General features: G+C 38.0%; 1 protein-coding gene across 2 annotated transcripts in view; it reads left to right on the top strand.

Moving 5' to 3' along the window:
• Positions 1 to 478: 478 nt before the first annotated feature.
• The window catches only part of fer1l6 (fer-1 like family member 6), a 26,481-nt gene continuing 1,051 nt past the window's right edge, over positions 479 to 25,908 (top strand). Inside the window, exons 1-41 of one of the 2 annotated variants that reach the window (XM_039683271.2) lie at positions 479 to 591; positions 1,791 to 1,870; positions 2,068 to 2,185; positions 2,275 to 2,329; positions 2,457 to 2,588; positions 2,675 to 2,737; positions 2,815 to 2,893; positions 3,014 to 3,170; positions 3,256 to 3,442; positions 4,144 to 4,336; positions 4,537 to 4,859; positions 4,981 to 5,089; positions 6,150 to 6,306; positions 6,408 to 6,528; positions 6,764 to 6,864; positions 7,557 to 7,647; positions 8,566 to 8,685; positions 9,029 to 9,181; positions 9,278 to 9,455; positions 9,564 to 9,688; positions 10,209 to 10,343; positions 10,485 to 10,631; positions 10,811 to 10,918; positions 12,441 to 12,602; positions 12,744 to 12,915; positions 13,333 to 13,457; positions 14,882 to 15,004; positions 15,103 to 15,148; positions 15,251 to 15,295; positions 16,189 to 16,265; positions 21,203 to 21,331; positions 22,239 to 22,379; positions 23,074 to 23,201; positions 23,295 to 23,465; positions 23,558 to 23,712; positions 23,796 to 23,938; positions 24,032 to 24,120; positions 24,214 to 24,312; positions 24,816 to 25,057; positions 25,204 to 25,361; positions 25,604 to 25,704. In XM_039683271.2, the coding sequence (XP_039539205.2) occupies positions 557 to 591; positions 1,791 to 1,870; positions 2,068 to 2,185; positions 2,275 to 2,329; positions 2,457 to 2,588; positions 2,675 to 2,737; positions 2,815 to 2,893; positions 3,014 to 3,170; positions 3,256 to 3,442; positions 4,144 to 4,336; positions 4,537 to 4,859; positions 4,981 to 5,089; positions 6,150 to 6,306; positions 6,408 to 6,528; positions 6,764 to 6,864; positions 7,557 to 7,647; positions 8,566 to 8,685; positions 9,029 to 9,181; positions 9,278 to 9,455; positions 9,564 to 9,688; positions 10,209 to 10,343; positions 10,485 to 10,631; positions 10,811 to 10,918; positions 12,441 to 12,602; positions 12,744 to 12,915; positions 13,333 to 13,457; positions 14,882 to 15,004; positions 15,103 to 15,148; positions 15,251 to 15,295; positions 16,189 to 16,265; positions 21,203 to 21,331; positions 22,239 to 22,379; positions 23,074 to 23,201; positions 23,295 to 23,465; positions 23,558 to 23,712; positions 23,796 to 23,938; positions 24,032 to 24,120; positions 24,214 to 24,312; positions 24,816 to 25,057; positions 25,204 to 25,361; positions 25,604 to 25,704 (5,273 nt within the window). In that variant the 5' untranslated portion in view covers positions 479 to 556. The remainder of the gene's footprint in view (positions 592 to 1,790; positions 1,871 to 2,067; positions 2,186 to 2,274; positions 2,330 to 2,456; positions 2,589 to 2,674; positions 2,738 to 2,814; positions 2,894 to 3,013; positions 3,171 to 3,255; positions 3,443 to 4,143; positions 4,337 to 4,536; positions 4,860 to 4,980; positions 5,090 to 6,149; positions 6,307 to 6,407; positions 6,529 to 6,763; positions 6,865 to 7,556; positions 7,648 to 8,565; positions 8,686 to 9,028; positions 9,182 to 9,277; positions 9,456 to 9,563; positions 9,689 to 10,208; positions 10,344 to 10,484; positions 10,632 to 10,810; positions 10,919 to 12,440; positions 12,603 to 12,743; positions 12,916 to 13,332; positions 13,458 to 14,881; positions 15,005 to 15,102; positions 15,149 to 15,250; positions 15,296 to 16,188; positions 16,266 to 21,202; positions 21,332 to 22,238; positions 22,380 to 23,073; positions 23,202 to 23,294; positions 23,466 to 23,557; positions 23,713 to 23,795; positions 23,939 to 24,031; positions 24,121 to 24,213; positions 24,313 to 24,815; positions 25,058 to 25,203; positions 25,362 to 25,603; positions 25,705 to 25,908) is intronic. The other variant, XM_039683272.2, reaches the window with a different exon arrangement.

Below are 25,908 nucleotides of genomic sequence, written 5' to 3'. Positions count from 1 at the left end.
CAATGCACAAATTTTATGTTAATATATTCAACATTAACTAAAGATTGATAAATGCTTTAAATTTGTCTGATTTCCATTAGCTCATGATATGCATTAACTGATGTGTAGAAGCTCACTGTAAAGTGGCACCACCAAAGTACAAAAGAAGCTTGACTGCTATGTGCCAAATGTTGTTTTATGGCTTCAGTGATATTTTCATTCTGATAAGGGAGAATGTTTGTGTGCACAATTTTTAGCTCTAATGCTATAGAGTTAAAATGTAAAACACTGCAAAAGAACATTTATATCTTTATTTGCGAAGTGTTTGGTGTATTTGACAATCATTTTATTATGAAATTTAAAATTCTGTATATGGCCTCTATTGAGTTTCCTAAAAACACACATGCCACAGTCTTCCACCCTTGTTTGTAATGCAATAGTTCATCAACAGAAAGTCAAACAGAGGGGGAAGGAGGAAATGCACTCACTGTCTCGCTGGATGGAGTGGGTTACAGTCACAGTTTCTGAGCTGGATTTTTTCCTTGAATGAATGAATGAATGAATTCCTCCTGAAAGAATGGACCGAGACAGAGACCGCGCTGCGCCTCATGGGTAAGCTCTCCTGCAGCACTTTTCTTCAAAAAGGTGTTTTACTTGTTTATTGGTTCACAATAATACTAATTTAATTTTCAAAGCAGATTCACAATAATAAACAGGAAAGTGATAGAATTAATGTAAACTTCATCAAATATGAGACAAGTCCAAAGTCTGCTGTAAATCAGCTGTACAGCAAAATCATTTTAATTTGGTTATTTGTTTCAGTGATGATTCTGTTAAGTTCAACAACTTTGAATAATGCAGCTCTACTGAAGATAATAGTGCTGTTTTTAGCGTGAGTCAGTTCAGTGTTGATTCAGATTAGTTAAATATTAGTGTCAATGTTGCAAAATTAATTCGTTTTGCACTGTAAAAAAATATTGTTGGTTTAACTTAAAAAGGAATTAACATGGCTGCCTTAATTTTTAGTTAATTGAAATGGAAAAATTGAGTTAATATAATGAAGGAGATTGATTTAATCATCATACTCAAAATATTATGTTATCTGAATCACATAAATAATTTAAGTTGATTTGACAAAAGATTTGATTTGTATTTTTTTACAGTGTGGAGGGAAATGGGTAACAATTTAGGGTCCAATTCTCACTATTAACTAGTTATTATGGATATTACTGGGATATTGGGTGTTTATTAATACTTATAAAGCACATATTAATGCCTTATTCTGGATGACTATATTCTACATCCTTTAATCCTACCCAATACCAAAAGTTAACAACTACCTTACTAAGTATGCAGTAATTATGAGTTTTGAGTTAATAGTTAGCTAATAGTGAGAATTGGACCCTAAACTAGCCTATATAAAGCAGAAGACAATAGTTTCATTATTCAGCTCATTTCGGTGGAGGTTTTATTCTGTCTATTTTATTCTATCTGACAGTGATAGAGCAGTTAAACCAGTAATATTGCTGCATATGAAAAATAACCTTGATGTCTAATAATTCAGCAAAATGCTTCTATCCAAAACAACATAAAAAATACTTAAAATTTAGAAGTAGGCCCAATGGTGACGTTCTAGTTTCAACTGAAACCTTTCCAACCTTTCTATAGTCCCAATTCTTAACTTCTTGGGCTCATTATTAGAAGGAAAATGTGTGAAAGAGAGGCAAAATATGGTCAAGGGATATATACAGTGTGTGGAGACTGAGATGCTTTTTTTAACAATTATCTGATATTCTCTTGTGTTTTTGCAGCAGAAAGTTTCCAATGAAAGGGAAGAAGAAACACAGGAAAGGACACAAGGGTGTTGTGATTGCAAACAAGAGTGCTCTAGGTAAGGCCATGAAAGCAAACACGACGTACCACGAGTAAAGATGTAGAACATTTCGTGAGGATTAACTGCATGGTTTTGTTGACACAGAATTTAAATCCATTAATTCAGACATATGACAGCTGATCATGAGCGCTACAGAAGGTTTAAAATGCTTGTAAACCAATACTAACTGAGCTGGTTTAATCTTTATATTTTAGAGGCAGAGTCTGAAACTAATCCTGGCGATCAAGAGGTGATAGACGTACCACAGCCTGAACTCCCTGAAGCGTCCATCTCGACACACGCTTCCTTCAGACAGAATGCTAATACTAAGAGGCAATTCTTGTTTTCCTCAACGTAATGTGTTCTTTCTTGTAGTTTCTGTACCACATCTTCATCATTTCACTTTTTTTTGTCCTTAAAAGGTGTAAACCTGTGGTCAGGATCTTGGAAGCTGAAAGCAAACCACAACATTTCCAGGTAGAATTCAATATAACTTAAAAGTAAAAGTTGCCATTTGAACACAATCTCACTTGATTTGTTTTTGAGACGCTAAAACTGTTACTTTAATGAAAGATTGGCAAAAATCTGTTGTGTTCTTCCTAAGATCTCCATCAATATAACAGAGGCTAGGCAGCTGATCGGGGATAATATAGATCCTAGTGTTGTGATTGAAATTGGAGATGAGAAAAAGCAATCATCTGTGAAAGAAGGAACCAATGCTCCCTTTTACAATGAGGTGAACATTCGGTCTTCAACTGTTGGACACTTTCTAAAATATTAATGGCAAGAATTTAACAACTATGTTCATCTCATGCCCAACAGTATTTTGTGTTTGACTTCTTTTGCAATCAAGACATCTTTTTTGACAAAGTCATCAAACTATCAGTAAGTACATAATGTCAACAAAATGATTTCTTGACACGACCTGGCAGAGCTCACATGTGTGTGTTCTTCTCCCAAAGGTTATGCACTCAAAGATCATGAAGAGCTACTGTGTGGGAATGTTCAAGATTGATGTCGGCACGGTTTACTCCCAACCTGGTAAATGCTTGGTTTGCAGTTTGTCGCACCTTTTCTTTAACTAGAGATAGTGAAAAATGTTGTGAATCTGGTCTCTTATTCTGCTTTGTAAAACAATGAATCTTGCCCTTGCTGTGCCAGGCCATCAGTTCATCAATAAGTGGGCCACGCTCACAGACCCCGCTGACATCCGCAGAGGGGTGAAAGGGCACTTGAAGTGTGATATCAGCGTGTCAGGAAAGGGAGATGTTTCGCTACCCTCCCAGAAGTTCAGTGATGCAGAAGAACAGATAGACAAGTAAGATCTCAGTTTTTTTGGTGGCATAATAAAGACTGGATGTTGAATGTATCTCATGATGTTGAAAACGTTTGTCCTCTCCCAGACACCTCTTGATTCCTGAAGGCTTAAGCCCTGAACGGCCATGGGCTCGGTTTTACGTGATAGTGTACCGAGCTGAAGGTCTTCCCAGAATAAACTCCAGTATTATGGCCAATGTGACCAAAGCCTTTGTTGGAGACACGACAGCCCTCATAGATCCTTACGTAGAGGTGTCATTCTTCGGTCAAGTTGTAAGCTCACAATCCATTGCTTACTACAAAACACACACACTTAAAGGGGTAGTTCACCAAAAAAAATTATAATTGTATGTGTTATTGTAATTTTTATTAGTTTATTAGTTTTATTCATTTTTAAAATTTCTATGTAGCTTAATTTTGTACTTTTTTGTTGTAATTTTAGTCCTTTAATTTAAACATATTTATTTTAGTTATTTGCCAAGATGAAATTTCTAACTCTCATTTGTTTTCGTTATTTTTTTTTTTTTTGTCATTATTATTAATAGGATTTTTGTTTTATTTCAGCTTTATTTCATTATTTTTGAAATTCAATCTAAATAGCTAACAAAAATTATTGTATTGAATCTTTTGAATCACCCTCATATTGAATCTTTCCATACAAACAACAGTTCATTTTGAGCAGGTCAAAACATCTGTCTTCCAGTTTATATTTCCACTGCATGAAGGTAAAATTATGGATTAATGAATGAACTGCTCGTTTTAAAATATTCCCGGTCTTCTGACATTTGTTATGACATCCGCTTCTAACATTACAATTCTCATGACAACTTTCGTTAACTCTAATATAAGTAAATCCACTTCACCGGCTAATTAAAGATGCAATAAAGATTGCTGCGCATTAAGTCTATAACAAGAGCTGTGACTTCCAAAATATCTTTCTGAAACTCTTTCATGATTTCTTTCATGATTGAAAGGGCCGGACGTCTACTCAGAAGAGCACAGCAGAACCAGTATGGAACGAGCAAGTGGTGTTTAAGGAGATGTTTCCTCCACTGTGTCAGAGACTGAAAATCCGGGTTCTGGATGAGGGAAGCATGAACGATGTGGCTATTGGGACTCATTACATCGATCTGCACACCATCTCAAACGACAATGATGGAGACAATGGTTCGCCATTTCATTACACTGTTAAAAAAGTAGTAGTTTTGAATGATTTTGAATTGAAATGTTTGGACACCTTGGTCATATTTAAAAATGTCTGAATATTATTGTATTAGAAAAACAGTATACAAAATATCTTGAATGATGGATCAAATGGGTATCAAATGAACCCAAATGATATTCTTTCATCATTCATTGCTCTCAAGGTTTCCTTCCCACATTCGGACCGGCATGGATCAACCTTTACGGCTCACTTCGTAATTCCACGCTGGTGGACGACAGCCAGGAGCTGAACGAGGGTGTTGGAGAGGGGGTGTCCTACAGAGGCAGGGTTTACATTGAACTCGGTGTGGAGATCCTGTCTGGAGGTGCAGAATCTAAATCCATGCTTTCAAGGATCAGTCTGAAAGATACCAAGGGAGGGAAAGCAGTGGCGAAAGATCCCAAAACTGGGACAGGACCTGGAGGTGATGAGGAGAAGTCCAAAACTATGGGACCTGAGGTGATGCCAGTGGAGCCCATACAGAAGGTGTTTACAATGGTCACTCTCCTTTTACTCCATTCTTTAATCTGTCCTTTTTATTCCATCCTTTGTACATACATTTCTATTGTATTGAAGCTACCCAAGTCATTGTTTACCTTGCATTTAGATAAATGATGAAGACATGGAAACCTTCCTGCTGTTTGGCTGTGTGTTCGAGGCTTCCATGATTGACAGAAGAATCGGTGATAGACCTATCGCCCTTGAGTTCACCATTGGTAAACACAACAGGATTTTTACATTCAACAAAATAAATGGCACCTTCCACAAATCGGTTCAAAATAGGGTCTGAAACTCTTTAACTGTTTAATTTTTTTTCTGGTCATGGTAGTTTGCTTAATATTCAGAATCTTTTTCGTTCATTCGGTTTTTCATTAAATAACTTTGGTAACAGGGTTAAACAGTTGAGCTTGTTGGATACATCCCTTCTTAAGTGTCATTTGTAAGTCATGTCGTAACATAGTTGCACACAATATGTGGGGTACTTGTTTATAAATTACTTTAAAAAAACCCCGAATGTACTCAGTGTTTGGTAAGTTACTCTTAAAAAATTAATTAATTACTAGCAAGTAATTACAACATCAACTGTGAAATTATATTACTGTACTAATTACTCTCTCTAAAAAGTATTACATTGCTAATCACTAATTACTTTCTAAATCACACCTCGACCACTTGAACAATACAGTGATAGACATGAAACTGTTTTAATTATTTTAAAAAAGTATATTAAAATGCAAAAACAAATTCTTGAACTGACCAAACTTTTTAAAGGGAGAAGGTTACATGAAAACACATTTTAACATTAGACATATATAAACTGCTTTATAAAGAATAGCCTATACAATATTTAATGCAATTACAGAAGGAACTCGATAAATTGCAGAAAAGTTAGTAATCCCTTACTTTAATTTTCAAGGGAAAAGTAATTAAATTACAGCAATTAATTACTTGGTAATACATTACACCCAACACTGAACATACTAACTGACATTTGAATAATAGATTGTCAGAATTATGATATTGTTATATGATTTTAGGAGTGGGGGTATGTACTAACCCTGCTTAAACCTAACCTTAACCTGTGTAGTTACCTTAAATTACCAGTGTTTTCCAAGATAAGTACATGCAAGTACACATATTGTAAAATAAAGTGCAACCAAAACATTTACAATTTTAAGAATGCATGATAGATGTCATTATTACATAACACCTGAAGAACTAACAACAATATGATGGTATAATATGACCCCTTTAAATGTGTACTTGTTTATTCAGGTAACTTTGGGAACTTAATTGACGGCGCTACACCTCATCCTTCAAAGAAAAGGCTTGAAGATGGGTCAGTTACCACTCCTCTTCTAGACACCACAGCAACAATGGCATGCAAATCCACTACAACACCAGAGAAACCTCATTTCGGAGATATTCAGAGGTGCTCAGATCAAACAACACTAACAAATTTATACCTTCATTAAATAATGGGAAATACTTTGTTCATGAGCAAAACTGGACCCATAATCTTGTTTTGTGCAGGCACTACATGCACTTGCCCATCACAGCACAAAAGCCCTGTGTGTATGTTTATAGCAGCTGGGAGGATCGAGCTTACCGACTCCATCATTCCAACATGCTGGACACTATTGCCTTGATGTTTGTATGTGAGCCCTTATTACATTGCCTGTTTTTATTTTGTAGTTGGTTATTTTTAATTAAAGGGATAGTTCAGTGAAAAATTGACATTTTGATTGCCAACATTCTTCAAAATATCTTCTTTCATATTCAACAGAAAAAAAATGAACTAATACGGGTTTAGAACGACTTATCAATGACTAAAAGGTTATTCATGTTTGTTTGTTTTTTGGGTTAACTATCCCTTTAATGTTTGTCAGGAGGAGGGAATCTCTAAGGTGGCAGAATTGGATAAAATGTTGTCTCCGGAGGCGTGGACTCTCATGCACCATGTTCTTCGGGAATTTAGAAGTGATGCCAGGTAGGTCTAAAGATTGAACAAAAGCAGAACTCTTTGCAATTACTATAGGGGTTTATATTTAGTAGGCTATTATTATAAGTATTTTCCCCTGAGGTGCCCTTAAAATAGGCCAAATCAAGTGTTCCAGTTTGGGTTAGCCAAGTTTCTCAACACCCAATAGGTGTCACTGTTGTATCAATTTCGGAAGTTCTGCGTTCAGAAAGTTACAATAATATCATAGTACAACAGAGTGTTTTTTACAAGATGACAAACTATATTGTTTGTGAGACTTATAAAAATGATAGTTCACCCAAAAATGCTAATTCTGCCATTATCATTTACTCACTCTCAAGTTGTTCCAAACCTTTATAACTTTTTATTCTGTGGTCCAATTCTTTTCTTATTTGATCCATACAATGTAAATGAAAGTCATGGGGCCCAAAACAACATTAAACCGCATTGACTTTCATTGAATGGACAAAAACAGTTGGAAACATATATATATATATATATATATTCTTTTTTTTGTGTATGTGTGAGAAGAAAAGGTCATTCAGGTTTGGAAAAACATTAGGTTGAGTAGATTAATTTTTGGGTGAACTATCCCTTCATAAATGCTTTGTTTCTTCCTTCCTAATGTGCGCTCATTAATAAAATTCCACAACTGTATCCCAGTTATGTTTATGCTGGATGTAATGGTATGTTTATTACAGGGAGTTTATTGCATTTGCTGAAAAGAAGGTGAAGGGAAGCAACTTGACCTTACTGGATAAAAAGAGGCTCACCCTGTGCAAACAGGAGCTGGTGGGTGTCTTTTATGCATGCTCTCATAAACTGTTTCTAAAAGACCTCTGTTTGTAAAAACTTCAGAAGCGCTCTCTGTCTTTTATTATTTCTTTATGACTTTGAATTATTGTGCTTTTCCTCTATCTAGTCCTAAATTCCTTCATCGATTATTAACCGCTATATTTTATATAAGTGGCAAGAAGAGTAGAATATGTGCAATAATAATAAGTTGTAGGCTATGAAACTCATCCAGAAATAACAAACAGACTTTCTACCAATTTTAAAACTAGATTTGATCAAGTGGTCTACACCAGATGCTGTATGGGTCATACAAGTTTGACCCATGCTTTTTTGCTTAAAGGTGAACACCCAACTTTATGAATGTTTTGTAAAATTACTTTATCTGTCAAACATTTGTATTATTGTCCTGGACTTAACGCTAGCAGAAGGCTCTTTTATGAAGTTACTTCTTTGAAGGACATATTTAATGAGATTATGCCTGAAAAGGTTCTGGATTTTTTATCATATGTTAATTTAAAAAAAATGTATTGTATAATATGACTTCTTGTTTATATTTGTTTTGTTTTTGTTGTATTTATATGATGTTTGTATTTTTGTAAATGAATTTTTTGCCATGAAAATAGCTCTGACTGCTGACATGGCATGAAATAAAATAATCTGAATCTATCTAGTCCTTATTTAGTCTTCATAACTCATTTATTTCAACACCAAAATGTAATAAAAACATGTGAATTGAAATGTATTTGTTAATGAAATTTAAATTTGTCTACAAAATCAAGTCCAACATTTAGGTAGATTAAAATTAAAAAGATTTTTAAGATCATTAGAGCATAAATTCTGTCAAGTGTATATAAATGTTTGGCTGGTAGTTTATGTATATTTGACTAATCTTTGGTTTTATTTTCTCCTCTTCAGGAGAGTATGACTGAAGTAGCAGGAGGACTGCTTGAGCCAAAGAGGAGATCTTTGAGTGTAAAAGAGATGCTGCTGGAAGTCCAGAAAATTAAAAAGAAACTGAGATTTCTGGTGGAAGAGGTTGTTATTTTGTCTTTGTTATATACAAATCATTGAACTCTCATTGTTATATACAAGTCATTCAATTCTCATATGTATAATTTAAGGTTACACTTAATTTTAAGGTGACATAGTACTTAAGAAAGTATAATTAACTGAGTAATATTAATTAACTTCATGTACTTACTGTAGAGTTACAGTTAGGGTTTGGTTTAATTTAATTACTTGTACTTACTATAGTAATACCAGTAAATTATGGATAATTACATGTAGAAACCTATAACTTCGTCACCTTAAAATAAGTGTTACCTAATGTAAGTCTATATCATTACTAATATTCCTCTTCATCTCACGCCTGTCTCAGCCTCAACACACTTTACCAGATGTGTTTGTGTGTCTGGTCAGTAATAACAAGCGTCTGGCGTATGCCAGAATCCCTGCTCGTCACCTGCTCTTCTCAGAAAGCCCAGATCAGAGAGGTCGAAGCTGTGGGAAGATTAAGACCCTGTTCCTCAAGGTCTGAACTCTGATATACTCTGATATTAAAGCTCTGGCTTTAACTTCTAACTTTAAAAATGAAACATTCTTTACATCATAAAAATGTGTTGTTTAGCCTCCAGGGAAGCGTGGACCGGGGTGGACCGTCCAAGCTAAACTTGATGTGTACTTATGGCTGGGAACTTGCAGAGAATCGTCCCACATGTTGAACAATCTCCCATCAGGCTTTGAGCTGGGAGGCATCTCATCTGAGGAGAGTACAGGCCATCCTCCTGAGCATTTACTGTACACAGGCAAGATTGCTCAGCACTCTAATGTTGCTAGAAAGAGTTATTTTTCTCTGTAAGACACTGATTGACATGTTGTCTTGCTGTTTGGCCCTGTTTGTTGTTGGTATACAGAGAAGCATATGTTCCAGATGAGGGCTCATATGTACCAGGCTCGTGGTCTCATCGCAGCAGACAACACTGGCCTCTCAGACCCCTTTGCTTGGGTGTCTTTTCTGTCCAATAGTCAAAGCACTGGTGTAAGCATGAGTTTATGTGATGACATTCCAGACACAACATTTATAATGATGCACCACTATAGTAATATAGATAGAAAAAATCAGCATATTAAAAAATTATTTCCTAAGGATCACATTGTTTTTTTTAAAGTATTTTTAAATAGAAAAACATTTTTTTTAAATAAATATTATTATAATTCTATGAAATATTACTACCTTTTTTTCTGTATTTTGATCAAATAAATGAAGGCTTGATGAGCATGAGATTCTTTAATAATAATAATACATTTATTTTATATAGTGCCTTTAAAAGTTGCTTTCTCAAAGCACTTTACAGGCAAACAGAAAAAAAAACTTCAATACACAAAAAGTATAAATATGTATAAATATATGTATATAAATATATTATTATTTATTTTGTTGAAAATGTATAGAAACGTGAGAGCACCTATTTTACAAATACTGCGAATAACTGCCACAATGCAAATAACCTTATAATTTGAAAAAGTTATTCATATTTGTTTAAATTGCAATTTTTCAGATCATCAAGCAAACATTGACTCCGACGTGGAATCAGCTGATCCTGATAAATAACGTGTCTTTGTATGGAGGTCTTCACGAAATAGTCCAGGAGCCACCGCTAGTTGTGATTGAAGTGTATGATGATGATGCAGTGGTAAGGAACGCACAATCACCTAAGTAAACGGACCACAAATATAGTACTTTGAATTAAGATTTTTATGCAGCTAGTTATGTAGCATTATTTCTCAATCTCTTAAATGCTGTGACCTGAGGCACAATGGTTTCTTCTTTCTAGGGTATAGAGTACCTGGGGTCGACAGTGGCTGTTCCTGTAGTCAAACTCGCCGAGGAGGGATACGTCCCTCCTCAGCTGCAGTACAGTCCATTGTTCTGTGGTGGCCTGTCAGGAGGAGACATACTGGGAGCCTTTGAACTCATTCAGGTCCAGTCTTAAAACCGCAACACATGACAGATATATGCATTTACAGATTAAATTCCAGATTACAGGTTGAATCAGTTATTTAGGACTATTATTACTACTAATATTTATAATGAGTTATGTATTTTCAACTAATGCTGAAACTTTTGTGTCTGCTGTTTGTCTTACCCATGATGCTGTAGATCTCAGAGTCAGGAGAACACACTCTCCCTGATTTAGATGAGCCAGACGGAGGGGTTATCCCTGTACCTTCATACATTCGGCCTGTTCTCTGCAAGTACAGAATTGAGGTGCACAATCTATAACTTGATGTAAAGTTAAAAAAAAGCAAAACACTTCATGACCATTCTAATGAAAGCACATTGCATTGTTCTTAAGTTTAGCTGACCGTAGTAGAAATGCATAGATTTCATAGAAGTTAGTTACTTGAAACATATTACTGCTTTTCATAGTGTGATTTGTATTTTTGGAGCCATACATTGATCGTAAATGCTTTGGTTTTTTTTTAGAGAGATTGGTGGTTGTTTGTCATTTAAATTCTAAGCCCATCGTTATTCTTAAAAATCATTAACCCTTGTGCATCAATTAAAAAAAGTTACACATAGAGGACAAAAATGTCTGTCAAAAAAAAAAAAAACTGTCATAAAAATGTGAAGCTTGGGAGCACAGAGACTTAAGTTTGGTATCATTTTAAAGACCCTTGGCAGATTATTGCTGAAGTAAAAAAAAAAAAAAAAAAAAACTAATAAGTAAATCCCCCAAAAAGTTATATAGGTACAAGTTTCTGAAAATTATTTTATAGTTATAGTTGAACTCTAAAGTTTATCCAATTGGATCATTTCACGAAGCAGAAAACGGGAATAAAATGATATTTGTTTTATAGGCCAAACCTGGAAAAATGGCACCACCTGGTAAAAAAAAAAAAAAAAAAAAAAAAAATCATTTTGAAGCCTTGCCAACAGAATTAAAACCTTTTAACAAAGATTGCATCATTTTATAATTAAATGGCCCTGGGATTAAAAATTGCGGTTTTAATGGGTTTCAATGGGGCCATTTTTGTCCAAAAGGTGCTGAGAGTGAGTATTTTGTGTAGCTAGTGCAAAAAAGCACTTTTTTTTTTTTAGGAAAATGGTGGTGAAATAATACAATTCCAATAAAAATACACGCCTGTGCCAAATTTTATGCGGTTAGCATTAACACAGGCAAAGTAAAAAAAACTGAAAAGGTCAAAAATGTCCATAAGGATTAAGGTTAACACAGGTTAACACGCACAAAGGTTAACAAACTATTAATTTTATATATTTATTTAGTTTAACTGTAACGGAAAATACCATACAGATTTAAATAACTCAGGTTTAACTCCACCAGTACATTGCACTGGATAAGTCTAAACATCTTTCATGCGTCAACGTGTGACTTCTACATCTGAAACCTTTCAGTCAGAGCTTTTTCTGCTGGTGTCTAACCGCTATATCTCGACTCAACTACCATTTCCCAAAAGTGTTGTGAATTCGTTTTAGCTTTATAGGCACCTTTTAAAAGCCTCTCATCCGAACTGTTTTTTTTTTCACCCATAGGCAAAACTGCATGGTAATAGTTGGAAATATTCCTGTTGTCTATATACCAGGTCTCACTTTTTTTGGGTGTCACACTTGTTTTTGAAATTTTAATTTGTAATGTGTATTTTCGCAAGTGTAACATGGATCTACCATTTCAAGTAAATTAATGTAGCTTTTTCAGTGTGCACAATTAAGTGTTTTGTTTGTACTTTGAATACAAGTGTTGTTGAGTTTCTATGTATGTGCACTGCAGGTTTTGTTCTGGGGCCTCAGAGAACTGAAAAAAGTTCAGCTCTTATCTGTCGATCGACCCCAAGTTTTTATCAAGTGTGCCGGGGCAGGCCTCAACTCCTCAGTGATACAGAGTTACAAGAAAAACCCGAACTTCTCAATACTCGTGGATGCCTTTGATGTGGTAAGTCGACTGCTACAACAACAAGTTCTGCGTTTAATGTTGTCACGTATGCTGTCATCCCTTATCGCTTTGCTCATGTGATCCATCGCTTGATGTTCTGCTGATCTCAGCCTGTCTCTGGCCTCTGTTGTTTGTCTGTAGGAGCTTCCGGAAGATGAACACCTCCTCCCTCCTCTTACCATCACCGTGGTGGACTGGAGGGCCTTTGGACGGAGCACACTTGTGGGTAGTCATGTGATCAACAACTTGGCATTATTCAAACACATCCCTTTACCAATCCAACAGCCCCAACAGGAGGCCAGAAATATAGCAGGTAACGCACGTCCCAGTTACAGTCACAATAACAGTCCTAATAAATGAAAAATAAACAAAGACCACAACTCTACATGATTTTTTTTCAACATCAAATTTATTGAACAAAAAAATATAACACGGTCTAACCTATAGCCTGCAACTAGTACCAAATGCTTAATGTCTTGGGAAAATATTGTGATTCAGAACCCACAATAACATATAGGCCTGTTTTACACACAGGGATTAGATTAACCCAGGATTAGGCTTTAGTTCAAGCCTGGAGAATTTAGTTCCAACTCTGCTCAAACACATCTGTCTGTAGTTTTATTAAATCCCTAAACCCCTTGATGATAAAATGAATCTCAGTGAATCTAAGAAATGAATAATAGTGATTGCCTAAATCTAATTAAAAGTATGTTTTTTTTTTCACCTGTAGTGGCTCAGCTGTCTCTGCAGCAAAGTGTTGTGCCACCGCCAAATGTTGAGATCGCCATAGAAATAGAGCATGAGCAGATAATCACCCCTACCCCCCAAAATGAGCCAGACTTCGAGGACAAGAAGGTTTGTTTTTAGTTTGATAATATTTAAAATCTCTGAGGTTCTCTCAAAAAGTTGAGTTTATCATCTACACACACCTAAAGGATTTTTAGGAACACCTGTTCAATTTCTCATTAATGCAATAATCTAATCAACCAACATGGCAGTTGCTTCAATGCAGTTAGGGGTGTGGTCCTGGTCAAGACAACCTTAACTCCAAACTGAATGTCAGAAGGGGAAAGAAAGGTGATATAAGCAATCTTAAGCATGCCATGGTTGTTGGCACCAGGCGGGCTGGTCTGGGAATTTCACAATCTGCTCAGTTACTGGGATTTTCACGCACAACCATTTCTAGGGTTTACAAAGAATGGTGTGAAAAGGGAAAAACATCCAGTATGCGGCAGTCCTGTGGGCGAAAATGCCTTGTTGATGCTAGAGGTCAGAGGAGAATGGGCCGACTGACTCAAGCTGATAGAAGAACAACTTTGACTGAAATAACCACTCGTTACAACCGAGGTATGCAGCAGAGCATTTGTGAAGCCACAACACGCACAACCTTGAGGCGGATGGGCTACAACAGCAGAAGACCCCACCGGGTACCACTCATCTCCACTACAAATAGGAAAAAGAGGCTACAATTTGCTAGAGCTCACCAAAATTGGACAGTTGAAGACTGGAAAAATGTTGCCTGGTCTAATGAGTCTTGATTTCTGTTGAGACATTCAGATGGTACAGTCATAATTTGGCGTAAACAGAATGAGAACATCATGTCTTGTTAAATCACTGTGCAGGCTGGTAGTGGTAGTGTAATGATGTGGGGGATGTTTTCTTGGCACACGTTAGGCCCCTTAGTGCCAATTGGGCATCGTTTCAATGCCATGGCCTACTTGAGCATTGTTTCTGACCATGTCCATCCCTTTATGGCCACCATGTACCCATCTTCTGATGGCTACTTTCAGTAGGATAATGCACCATGTCACAAAGCTTGAATCATTTCAAAATGGGTTCTTGAACATGACAATGAGTTCATTGTACTAAAATGGCCCCCACAGTCACCAGATCTCAACCCAATAGAGCGTCTTTGGGATGTGGTGGAACGGGAGCTTCGTGCCCCGGATGTGCATCCCACAAATCTCCATCAACTGCAAGATGCTATCCTAACAATATGGGCCAACATTTCTAAAAAATGCTTTCAGCACCTTGTTGAATCAATGCCACATAGAATTAAGGCAGTTCTGAAGGTGAAACGGGGTCAAACACAGTATTAGTATGGTGTCCTAATAATCCTGTAGGTGAGTGTATTTTGTCAAATATGCATCACACACGTCCAGCTTTTCCCTCCAGTTTAATCTATGCCCCTAATTTCTGAAAATACGTAAGTGAAAGTAGAACCTTATAAGCACATGCACACACTACTAATGTTCTATAAAACTCTTTGTCAATGCCAGGTGTCGAAGAAGAGCAAACGAAGGTCTACTAAAAGGAAGAAACGTACCACGGCTGATGAGTCTGCTGATAACGTAATTGATTGGTGGTCAAAATACTATGCATCTATGCAGAAGATCCAACAGGTAAGCTTCTAATCATGTTTGTAAGCAGCAGATGGTTTTATTTGTCTTGCTTTTGTTTTTTGCTAACTAGTTGTTTTGTACCGCAACTTCTTTCATAGGCAAAGCAAAAAGAAAACAATCCATTTCCACTGCTCTTTGAAAATGGTAAGTGATATCTGAGTTTATTCCAGAATCAGTCTTGTCTAAAGCTGGAGCATGATATGTCTACATGACAGTCAAACATGGCCACATTATGATGTATTTCAGTAATTCCTCTGGAGAACATTATTTCCGAAGGATTGATCAATCTGGGTAAGAATGACTGGGAGCCCTCCTCCCCTTCTGTGGTCAACAGGATTGCAGAGTGTTTTGTTCCCATTGCAAATTGTGCATTAGCATAAAAATGTGAATGGAATTAAATTTTCCACATTTAAAACTTCAGTTAATTCTGCTTACAAGAGACATTTTGCAATCTCACTGTGCCCAGATCTGCACCTCTCTTTAGGGATTTTGTGCATAGACACTACCGTTCAAAAGTTTGGGCCCGGTTCGTTGCAAATTATTTTTTATTTTAATTTTTTAAATAGGAAAGAAGGCTGTTCTGCTCACAAGTTAACAATACAGTAAACATTGTGAAATATTATCATTTAAAATAACAGTTTTCTCTCTTCATATATTTAAAAATGTAATTTATTCCTATGATGGCAAAGCTGAATTTTCAGCATTATTACTCCTGTCTTCAGTGTCACATGATCCTTCAGAAATCAATCTAATATGTCGATTTTGTATTGTTATGAATATTAACAACAGTTATGCTGCTTAACCATGATACATTTAATTCAGGATTCTTTTATGAATAGAAAGTTCAAAAGAACAGCATTTATTTGAGAAATATTTTTTGTAACATTATAGATGTCTTTACTGTCACTTTTGATCAATTTAATGGTTTCTTGCTGAATAAAAGTATTAATTTCTCTTCTTTTAAAAAAAATCTTGCTGAGCCCAAACGTTTGAACAGTAGTGTATAACAGCTTACTAATTTTGCAGTGTATAAATACATCAAATGTGTAGTGCCTGGTGAGGGTTAGAATATAAAAAAACAACAATATTTTATGTTTTTGACGGTACATTGGGAAGTTGTCAGTCGGTTGGTTTGTTTTGGTTGTGTAAGACACTTTACAAGTTATTTTCTACGGTTTGTTTAGCATCAGGTCTTAAGGAAAAGAAAAGGGAGGTGAATTACAAGAGTGTGATAGAACAGCCCAGGCTTGCAACGTTACAGGTAAAATGTGTCATTACAATGTTTGGTTCTCTTACGAGAGGTTCTGTCGTATTGCGTTAAGTTAACTTACGCTACGGGAAAGATTTTTCTTTTCTAAGAAGTTGAAGCCAAAAATTATCCTTCAAATTTGTTTCCATTGTCTACGCAGTTCAAGTGCAGCAGACCATGAGCATAGACAGTAAATGAGCGGGCTAGCTAGCAGCTCATTGGTTCGCTCAGGGAGAACTGCTACAGCCTATGGGAGAACTCGGCTGAACTCGCGGCCAATGAGAAGCCGTCACACTCTCATTGTGTCAAAGCCCGCCAAAAAGGGCGTGGCTCGAGTGTATAAATAACTGAGTCTCCAGGTGTGTATTTGTGATTTACATCACTTCAGCGAGGCTTAGTGATGTTACGTTCGTGAACGAATCGTTCTTTTTGAACGAATCTTTTAGGTGAACGAATCATTCTCGTTCTCGTTATCCATTGACTCATATTTCTCGTTCACTGAAATTCCCCCTTCTACCACTGCGCGCCGCTGTTGCGCGCATGCGCAGCTCAATGAACCGTGTAGCTCTGTGGCCCGTTTCATCTGTCAAAGACAAAGAGTGACTAAACCTCGAGCCAATAGCCTTCGAGTATGATACGGGACGGAGCATGTGATTTGTTGAATCTAGTGAACGAATACGCCCTTTATTATGTTGCTTTGAGTTTGAACGTGTCCAATGAACTGTTACATACATCTCGTTCGTGAATGAAAGAACCAGTTGTTTGAACGTCAAGATAATAATGACGACGAAGTTAACAGTGCAAGCTGATGGTTTAATTTAATAAAAGACAGCTTAAAATTTTCGTTTTTACTAAAATCTACAAACTACATCAGGTAATCTGCTAACTTCAATATGAGTGGCACCACTAGCACTGGTGTTGTTTTGTGTGCATTTTGTATTATTTATTTTTATTATTGTTGTTTTATGTTTCAACGGTTTTATACTTTAAAAAATAAATATATATGTCATGTCATGCACTTTTGTTTGTTTAAAAACTGTAAAACATAAAACAAAAAAAAAATAGAGTATTGATTATTTGCGTCACGTCATTCCAGCTCATTTGCGTCACGTGACTCACGTCAGCTAATAGCATTTCAGCTTGGGCTTAGAAGGCGCCTGTAATTGGTTGGATCTACTCTGCTGAATGAGTCTGAACGAGAGAGAGATCTCCCGTTCGTGAACGAATTGAACGAACTGGTTGCTATACCCAGTTCGTGTACCAGGTCGGCCATTCTGTCAATCTAGTTCATCAATCAGCAGAAAGTGAATGGAAAGCGCAGGTACCCGTACTGTGAACGCGCAATTCATAACTTACATACAGAAAATAACTCCTCGTTTAACTCGTTATGACCAAACAAATAAAATGTTAACTAGCCTGCCTAGTATGCAAACAGATTAAAAAACACTTGTGATTTGGTCATCCGAAAAGAGTGTAATTTAAAAGATAAAAAGAGTGTTGAGACTTTGATCGCTTATTTAGACTTATTTTATCAATTTAATGAGTAGCCTAGGGCACAATTTTTAATAAAGTCAAATCAGTTTTTATTTTGTAACAAGTAAATACGTTGTTAACACATTTTGCCGCACCTGCTGCTGATGTATATGGAAAAAAAAACTGAACGAATCAGTGAACGAGTCTGAACGAATCATTTTGGTGAACGAACTAAAAATGAACGAGTCTCTGAAAAGAATCAAAATTTCCACCACTAGCGAGGCTCTATGCACCTGCTCCGAGGTGATACCGCGTCGCCGTCGGGAAGGAATCTTTTAGCGAGCGTGGACAGAGTCCGAGGAAGCCGGCCGTCTTCGCTACTTTCATACGCACTTGCGTCACTAGTGCAGCCTTTATCGGGCTAAAATGCAATCAGGCATAAGTGCATAACGTCTGGCTTTCGCCAATCGCGCTATAGCCTAAGTGTAGTATACTGTATGTTCCCACAGTTCAGTGTTCTTCACCCCTACACACAAACACCGTGCCTGCGACCACGCTCGCTCATCACACACATATGTGTATGTATACACACGCCTTTTGTGGAGAATATGTGCCCACAATCCAGTGTTCGCCCATTCACAAAAGCACCACACATCACACTCCCCGTGTCTCTGTCAGAGCCCACTCACATAAAGTGGACACAGCCCGCTCGAGTTTTAGAGTTCATAAGCGCGCCAACGAGCCCATGCGCGCGTCCCCCCTCTGCATAAAAGCTTCTTGTGTAGAAAAATGTGCCCACAATCCTGTGTTCACCCATACACAAAAGTACCACATGTCCCGTGTCTCTCTCAGAGCCCACTCCCATAAAGGGGACACAGCCCGCTCGATTGTCCACGAGCCCGTGTGCGCTTCCACCCTCTGTCCGCTCTGTTACACGGCCCATAAACTCCTCTCTGAGTGCAAGTCCCGTTGCCACAAACACTTTAAGCGCGCTCACACACTCTGTTCAGCCCGCTATGTGCAGCAATAAGGGCGATATAGTCATTCACACGCTAGCGTTACGCTTCAAAGCATGGGAAGCTATTCCAGGAAGCTCCCCGTGGGTGTTAAACACAATAAAGTTCGGCTATCTGTTACAGTTCAGTCGCCACCCTCCACGCTTCCGTGCGCGGCTCGAAACTACTGTGAATACAGAAGCAGCCAGCCTGCTTTGTTCAGAGATAGCAAAGCTTTTGTACAAAAGGGCTATAGAGAGAGTTCCGCCTTCTATGAGTGAGTCGGGGTTTTACGGCCGTTATTTTCTTGTTCCCAAGAAAAGACGGCGACCGCAGACCGATCTCAGATTTTTGAACAAAGCGCTCATGAGGAGACCGTTCAAAATGCTTAAACAGTCAAGAAACTCCTCCTCGCGCATGTGCGCCAGGACTGTGCCAGCCGCCCGCTTTATGCTTTCCCTCCGGTCTCACTATTACCACAGGTAATTCAGAGGATCAGGGACACATGCCACTCGGTGCTCCTCATAGCCCCGCGATGGGAGAGTCAGACTTGGTTCCCGGAGCTCACAGCTGTCACTGACTAGCCCCGTGGCCCATTCCAGTCAGAGCAGATCTCCTCGCTCAAGCTCGCGGCACGATCTGGCATCCCCATCCGCGTGGGTGATCAACGATTACCCGTTGCTTTGCCAGAAGGAGTGTTAAACACGATCACGCACGCCAGAGCGGCTTCTACTTGAAAGCTCTATGCGTCAAAAATGCTCTGTGTCCTCTAAATGGTGCACCGACAAAAACTTGGACCCACGGTTGTGCGATGTTTCGTCTTTGCTCGTTTTCTCAAAGAGGGCAGGTCCCAATCCACTCTCAAGGTTTACGTAGCAGCTGCCGCGGCGTTCGTTGAACCCGGCAAGGTCAGTCACTGGGCAAAGACGAGCCAATAAATAAAAACCTAAAATAGAGACCTAAAATACCTCTCGCTCAAAACCGTCTTTCTGATTGCCCTATCATCAGTAAAAACGTGTGGGAGACCTTCACGCACTCTCTGCTAGCGCTGCGTCTTGAGTTTGGACCTAATGATTCAATAGTCGTTCTCAAACCTAGACATGGCTATGTCCCCAAAGCGATTGGTACCCCGTTCAGAGCTCAGGTTATTTCCCTATCGGCTCTGCCCGCATCCGATAGCGAATGTGACGCCAATCTCTTCTGCCCGGTTCGGGCTTTTGAGTTTGTACACTACACGCGCTGCCCCGTTCAGACGCTCTGAGCAGCTTTTCGTTTCTTTTGTTGGGCGCACTAAGGGTCTGGCCGCCTCGAAACAGACACTGTCCAGATGGATAGTTGATGCTATTGCAACCGCATGCGTCTAAAAACCTGCCGTGCCCTTTGGGCATCAGGCCTCATTCCACTAGAGGCATGGCCTCGTCCAGCGGCATTTCCATTCATGATATATGTTGCAGAGGGATGGGCTTCCCCCTCCACCTTTGTCTGATTTTACAATCTGGAAGTACCCGCCCTGCAGGCTAAACTACTAGCAGTCTAGTACTTCAGCTCTCCTGGTTGAGCTGCACTGTTGGGAGAGACACACACACAAACCGGCCTTGCCGCTTTGTTCTTCCCTATAGACCATTTCAAAAGATGTAAACAACACTGGTCCAGAAGCACTTCCTGTTTCAGTTTTTTAACACTACATAAAAGCTGGGATAAAATACAACCAACAGAACATTTAAAATTGAATCAAAAAGTTAAACAAACATCTTTAAGATGTTTTCTTTACATGTGAAATAAAGAAAACAGTTACAAACTGAAACAGTAAGTGTTTCTGGACCAGTGTTGTTTACATCTTTTGAAATGGTCTATACATGCTTATGTACTACATAATCTCCGGCCCGCTCTGCTGGTCTTTTTTTTTATCACAAGTGCATTCATATTTCCCACTCATAAGAGCCCTTCAGTCAATGAAAACCGGAAAACAGCGGGAAACTCGGTTCGCTCGGGGAGAACTGCTACAGCCTATGAGGGAACTCGGTTGAACTCGCGGCCGCCAAAACGGCGTTGCCCGAGTTGCCTTTAAAACTATTTAAAGACTCGGGCAACGCCGTTTTGGCGGCCGCGAGTTGCCTTTAAAACTATTTAAAGACTCGGGCAACGCCGTTTTGGCGGCCGCGACTTCAACCGAGTTCCCTCATAGGCTGTAGCAGTTCTCCCCGAGCGAACCAATGAGCTGCTAGCTAGCCCGCTCATGGTCTGCTGCAGTTAAACTGCGTTGACAATGGATACAAAATTAAAGGAGATTTTTTTGGCTTCAACTTCTCAGAAAAGATTAATCTTTCCCGTAGCGCAAGCTAGCTTACGCAATACTCGTTCCATCATCGAGAGAGAACCGAGGTTACGTTAAGTAACCGATTTGTTTCCCTGTAAAACTGTCTATACATTACATTTGTATTCATCAAACAGACATGCAGCCTCACCTTTTAATCACTCTAGGTGTATGACAAAGAGCTGGAGGCGGAGTTTGGGCCTTTTGACGACTGGGTAAAAACCTTTGAACTCTATCGAGGAAAGGCCAATGAGGAGGACGGCTCTGCTGATGAGAGATTTGTCGGGAAGTTCAAGGTAAACTGGTTTTGCATGTAGAGCATACAACATAACATACATGGAGGGTTTTTAAGATCCAGGGCCTGTATGTATAAACTAGCCACTCAGAGTAAAATTTTAGTCTTAAGTCTGTCACAATTCTTAGAATTACACAATTTTATTCATATTCCTCCTACATTTAAGATTAAGTGTGGTTCATAAAGGTTCCTAAGTGTCAAGAATTGGTCCCAGCTCCTAAATTATTTGGGTGCTGGAGAGGTATCCTAACCTAGTTAGGAGTAACAAGTGGCAGCAGAGAGGAGGAGGCCATGCACTTTTCAACAAAAATATGATATATTGGAGTTGATCATCAAGGTATTCTTTTTGTAACTAACTTTTAAGAAGTATTTATGGCAATGAAATGAAAGTAATAATTACATTTTTGGCGACTGAGAAAAGCGCAGCAGTGCACTGGTAATGACTTCAGCTCATTCAACAGTAAGCAGGGTCTGAAATATCACTATTGTGACACTGACCACACCAAACATACAGTAGTGGCCAAAAGTGATGTACAGAGTTTAAAAAATAAATAAATAAATAATGACCCTACATGTTTGCTTGAACCATCAATTTATGAGGAAAATTGTATATATTTAAATATGAGGAAGAACAAGACACTAAGCTTGTGAAGGTATTTATCTCACAAATTTATTTCAAGTCAAGTCACCTTTTTTTCAATACAGATTGTTTCAAAGCAGATTTATATTGCTTACAGGAAAGGTTAGTTTTAGAACTAACTCTAGAATAAAAAAAGAAAAAGTCCTACTTTTTACTGATAATTTTGACACTAAAGTCAAAGCTTAAGACTATTCCTAAGAGCCTTTTTTAGAGGTTTTATACATACGGGCCCAGGACACAGATTTCCCATCATTGATTGTGCCATCAGGGCAGGTTCTGTCTGTGCAAACTGCCAGAAACGGATGACGAGGAGGAGGATGGATATTTGGATTCTGGGCAGTTTAAAATAAACCAGGGTATTCCTGCCAACACTGCAGTAGAGGTCTTGATCCGCGTGTACATAGTTGCAGTAAGTGTTTTTCATATTTTTTTTAATACAGGAATATTGATGCAAACTGACATAGTCATTGGTTGATTTTTGGTAATCGTTACTCATTGTTTGTTCATGCATTTCAATGGATTTAGTGTCACTGGAAAATTTTCCATACTGGTTCACAGACGATTTTGGTTATTTCTGGTCTGTTACTGGTTTGGTTAATTGACCAGAACAACTTTTTTTTTAATTCATTTTTTTTTTTGGAAGGATGCATTAAATTGAACAAAAGTGACTTAAAGACATTTATAATGTTAAAACATATTTCTATTGCAAATAAATAAACTTTCTATTCATTTGTTTTCAACATTGATAAGAAGAAATGCTTATTGAGCAGCAAATTAGCATGTTAGGAAGATTTTTCTGAATGATCGTGTGACATTAAAGACTGCAGTATTGACTACTGAAAATTCATCTTTACCATCAAAGGAATGCATTAGTATTTCACATGTTTTTACTATATTTTTAATAAAAAAAATGCAGCCTTAGCAAGCACAAAGGAGTTCTTTCAAAAACATTAAAAAATCTTACCAACCCCAAACTGTTGGTTTGTGTTTGATTTATGAGCATCGGCAAATGTTGCTGAGCAGCTTTGCTGGTCTTAAAGGTGTTCAACAGGAGTGACCACCAGATATTATTACAGTCACTTGTCACTTTTATGCATGTTAAGGCCTTCAACCTGCACCCAGCGGATCCAGATGGCAAAGCAGACCCTTATATAGTGCTAAAACTTGGGAAAACTGAGATCAAAGACAGAGTCAATTACATCCCAAAGCAGCTCAACCCAGTGTTTGGAAGGTGAACAATCAAAATTTCAAAGTGAATTTCTCATTGTATCAACCACCTGTTTCATTGAGGCTCATTCTCTCTCAATCTACCTCTCCTGCCCAGATCCTTTGAATTTCAAGCCACTTTCCCCAAGGAATCCCTGCTAACTATTCTCATCTATGACTATGACACTGTCGGTGGGGATGATTTGATTGGAGAAACACAGATCGATTTGGAGAACCGTTTTTACAGCAGGCATCGAGCTACCTGCGGTCTGCCTTCCGAATATGCCATGTGAGTATTGGTATTGTAACATCCAGTTCTTCTCATCAAGTTAGTTTGATGCCCCCTCTTGGCGTGTCAATTGATGATCTCATGTCATCTAGTGAGGGTTATAATGCATGGAGGGACTGCATCAAGCCAACAGACCTGTTGATTAAGCTTTGCAAAGAAAACAGACTGGACAACCCTCACTTTTCTCCAGGACACATTACCATAGGAAACAAAGTCTTCACAGGGAAAACGGTATTTGCTGATGAAGGTATGTCACTCGTTTGGTTAATGTCATGATGTTGATTGTTGATTAATGACCAAAGGAGCAATGGGTTTGCTGCTGCTTCACAGATCAGATGGTGGAGTCGTATGAGCATTTGGCTCTAAAGGTGCTACACAGGTGGTCTGAGATGACCAGTGGGGCCTGTAAACTTGTCCCAGAGCATATTGAAACTCGTGCACTCTACCTTAAAGACAAACCAGGAATAGACCAGGTAATGTGTGTTTGTTAGAGGTTTATGTAACCTTAATGTACTTTATAGAATGCATAAGGTGACATAATAATTGTCCATTTGCATGTTCCTCAGGGCCATCTACAGATGTGGGTGGACATTTTTCCAATGGATATGCCTCATCCTGGCCCTCCTGTGGACATTTCCCCTCGCAAACCCAAAGGGTAAGCTGAAGATCCACAAAACCATCGTACCTTGGTTGTGCAGTAAAGTTAGTACTGGTTTATCCAATAATTTGTTTAATTTTTTTTATAAAGGTATGAACTGAGAATCATTATCTGGAACACTGAAGATGTAATACTAGAGGACACCAACTTCATAACAGGACAACAGTCAAGTGACATTTACGTCAAAGGGTAACATTAGTAGATCACAATCAACGGAAAATGTTTAGTTTTTTTATATATTGAAAACGTCTGCAAGAGTTTGGGGTCAGTCAGATTTTTTTTTGAAAGAAATTATTCTCCAGTGACTCAATAAATAGATCTAAAGTGTCAGTGAAGACATTTACAATGTTACAAAAGATTTAAATGGTGTTCTTTTGAACTTTCTATTCACCAAAGAATGCTAAAAATATCACAATTGCTGTAAAATATCATCACATAATAAACATCACAACTGTTTTCAATATAGATAATAATGACAAATCTTTCTTAAACAGCAAATCAAAATATTAGAATTATTTATGAATCATGTGGCACTGAAGAGAATCACATCACAGGAATAAATTACATTAAAAAAAAATAGAAAACAGCTATTTTAAATTGTAATAAAATTTCACAATATTACTTTTACTGTATCTCTGATCAAATAAATGCAGCCATGGTGAGCATAAAAGACTCAAATTGTTTTCCTTCAGGTGGTTAAAGGGTCTTGAAGATGACGGCCAGGAAACTGATGTCCATTACAACTCTCTGACTGGAGAAGGCAACTTCAACTGGCGCTTTGTGTTCCCCTTTAACTACCTGCCAGCTGAGAAAGTGGTGGTGGTACAAAAGCGAGAAAGCATCTACTCTCTGGACAAAACTGAACAGAAGATCCCTGCAGTTCTTGTTATGCAGGTGTGGGACTTTGAGAGGCTTTCTTCTGATGACTTCCTGGGTAAGAAATCTCTCTCGCTTATCATCTTATTATATGCATTGCATCACGTCCTCCCTAGAAGTGCCCTGCTAGCTTACAATAGCAGAAACCTTGGCTCAACGTATTTGCTGTTTATACTTGACGAAAAACATTTGTGTTTTTCTCAGGCTCAGTGGAGTTGGACCTGCATGGGTTTCCACATGGAGCCAAATCAGCTAAAGCTTGTAAGATGGAAATGCTGACCGTAACCACAGAGAACATCTCTATCTTTCAGCAGAAACGCTCCAAAGGCTGGTGGCCCTTCATTAAAGCTGGCGAACTCACAGTGTGTGAATTGAATTATTTCAGTGAAAAAAATATGAAGTAAATTCTTAATCTGAACCTCAATTACTCCATGTTTGCAAGCATATGGACAATCGAAACTTTGACTAATGTATTTTTAATGCAATTACATGAGAAGAATTTTGTTCTGTACAAAACAATAGGATATATTGTACTGTGCATTTACACAAATATGATGTGACCTAGTAAAACTATGATATTATTTACACTGTTTTCTTTCCATAGGGAAAGGTAGAAGCGGAATTCCACCTGGTGACAGCTGAAGAGGCAGAGAAAAATCCAGTGGGGCGTGCACGCAAAGAGCCAGAGCCTCTAGAGAAACCAAAGTAATGTGACTAATACACTAATACAGGGACAATTAACCCAAAAATTAAAATCATGGCATTAATTACTCATCCTCATGTCATTCCAAACACGAATTTTAAAATTTACATTTTTGGGTGAACTTAGCCTCTATCACTTCGTTCCCATTATTATTAGAGGATTGCCAATCAGTTAGTATATAGGCCTATATAATAAGAACAAAATAT

This window comes from Pimephales promelas, chromosome 7 (assembly GCF_988280905.1).
Source record: "Pimephales promelas chromosome 7, fPimPro1.hap1.1, whole genome shotgun sequence".
In the NCBI taxonomy this organism is placed as follows: Eukaryota; Metazoa; Chordata; class Actinopteri; order Cypriniformes; family Leuciscidae; genus Pimephales; species Pimephales promelas.
The sequence above is the reverse complement of the archived record's forward strand: the minus strand, read 5'-3'. Positions and strand labels throughout refer to the sequence as shown.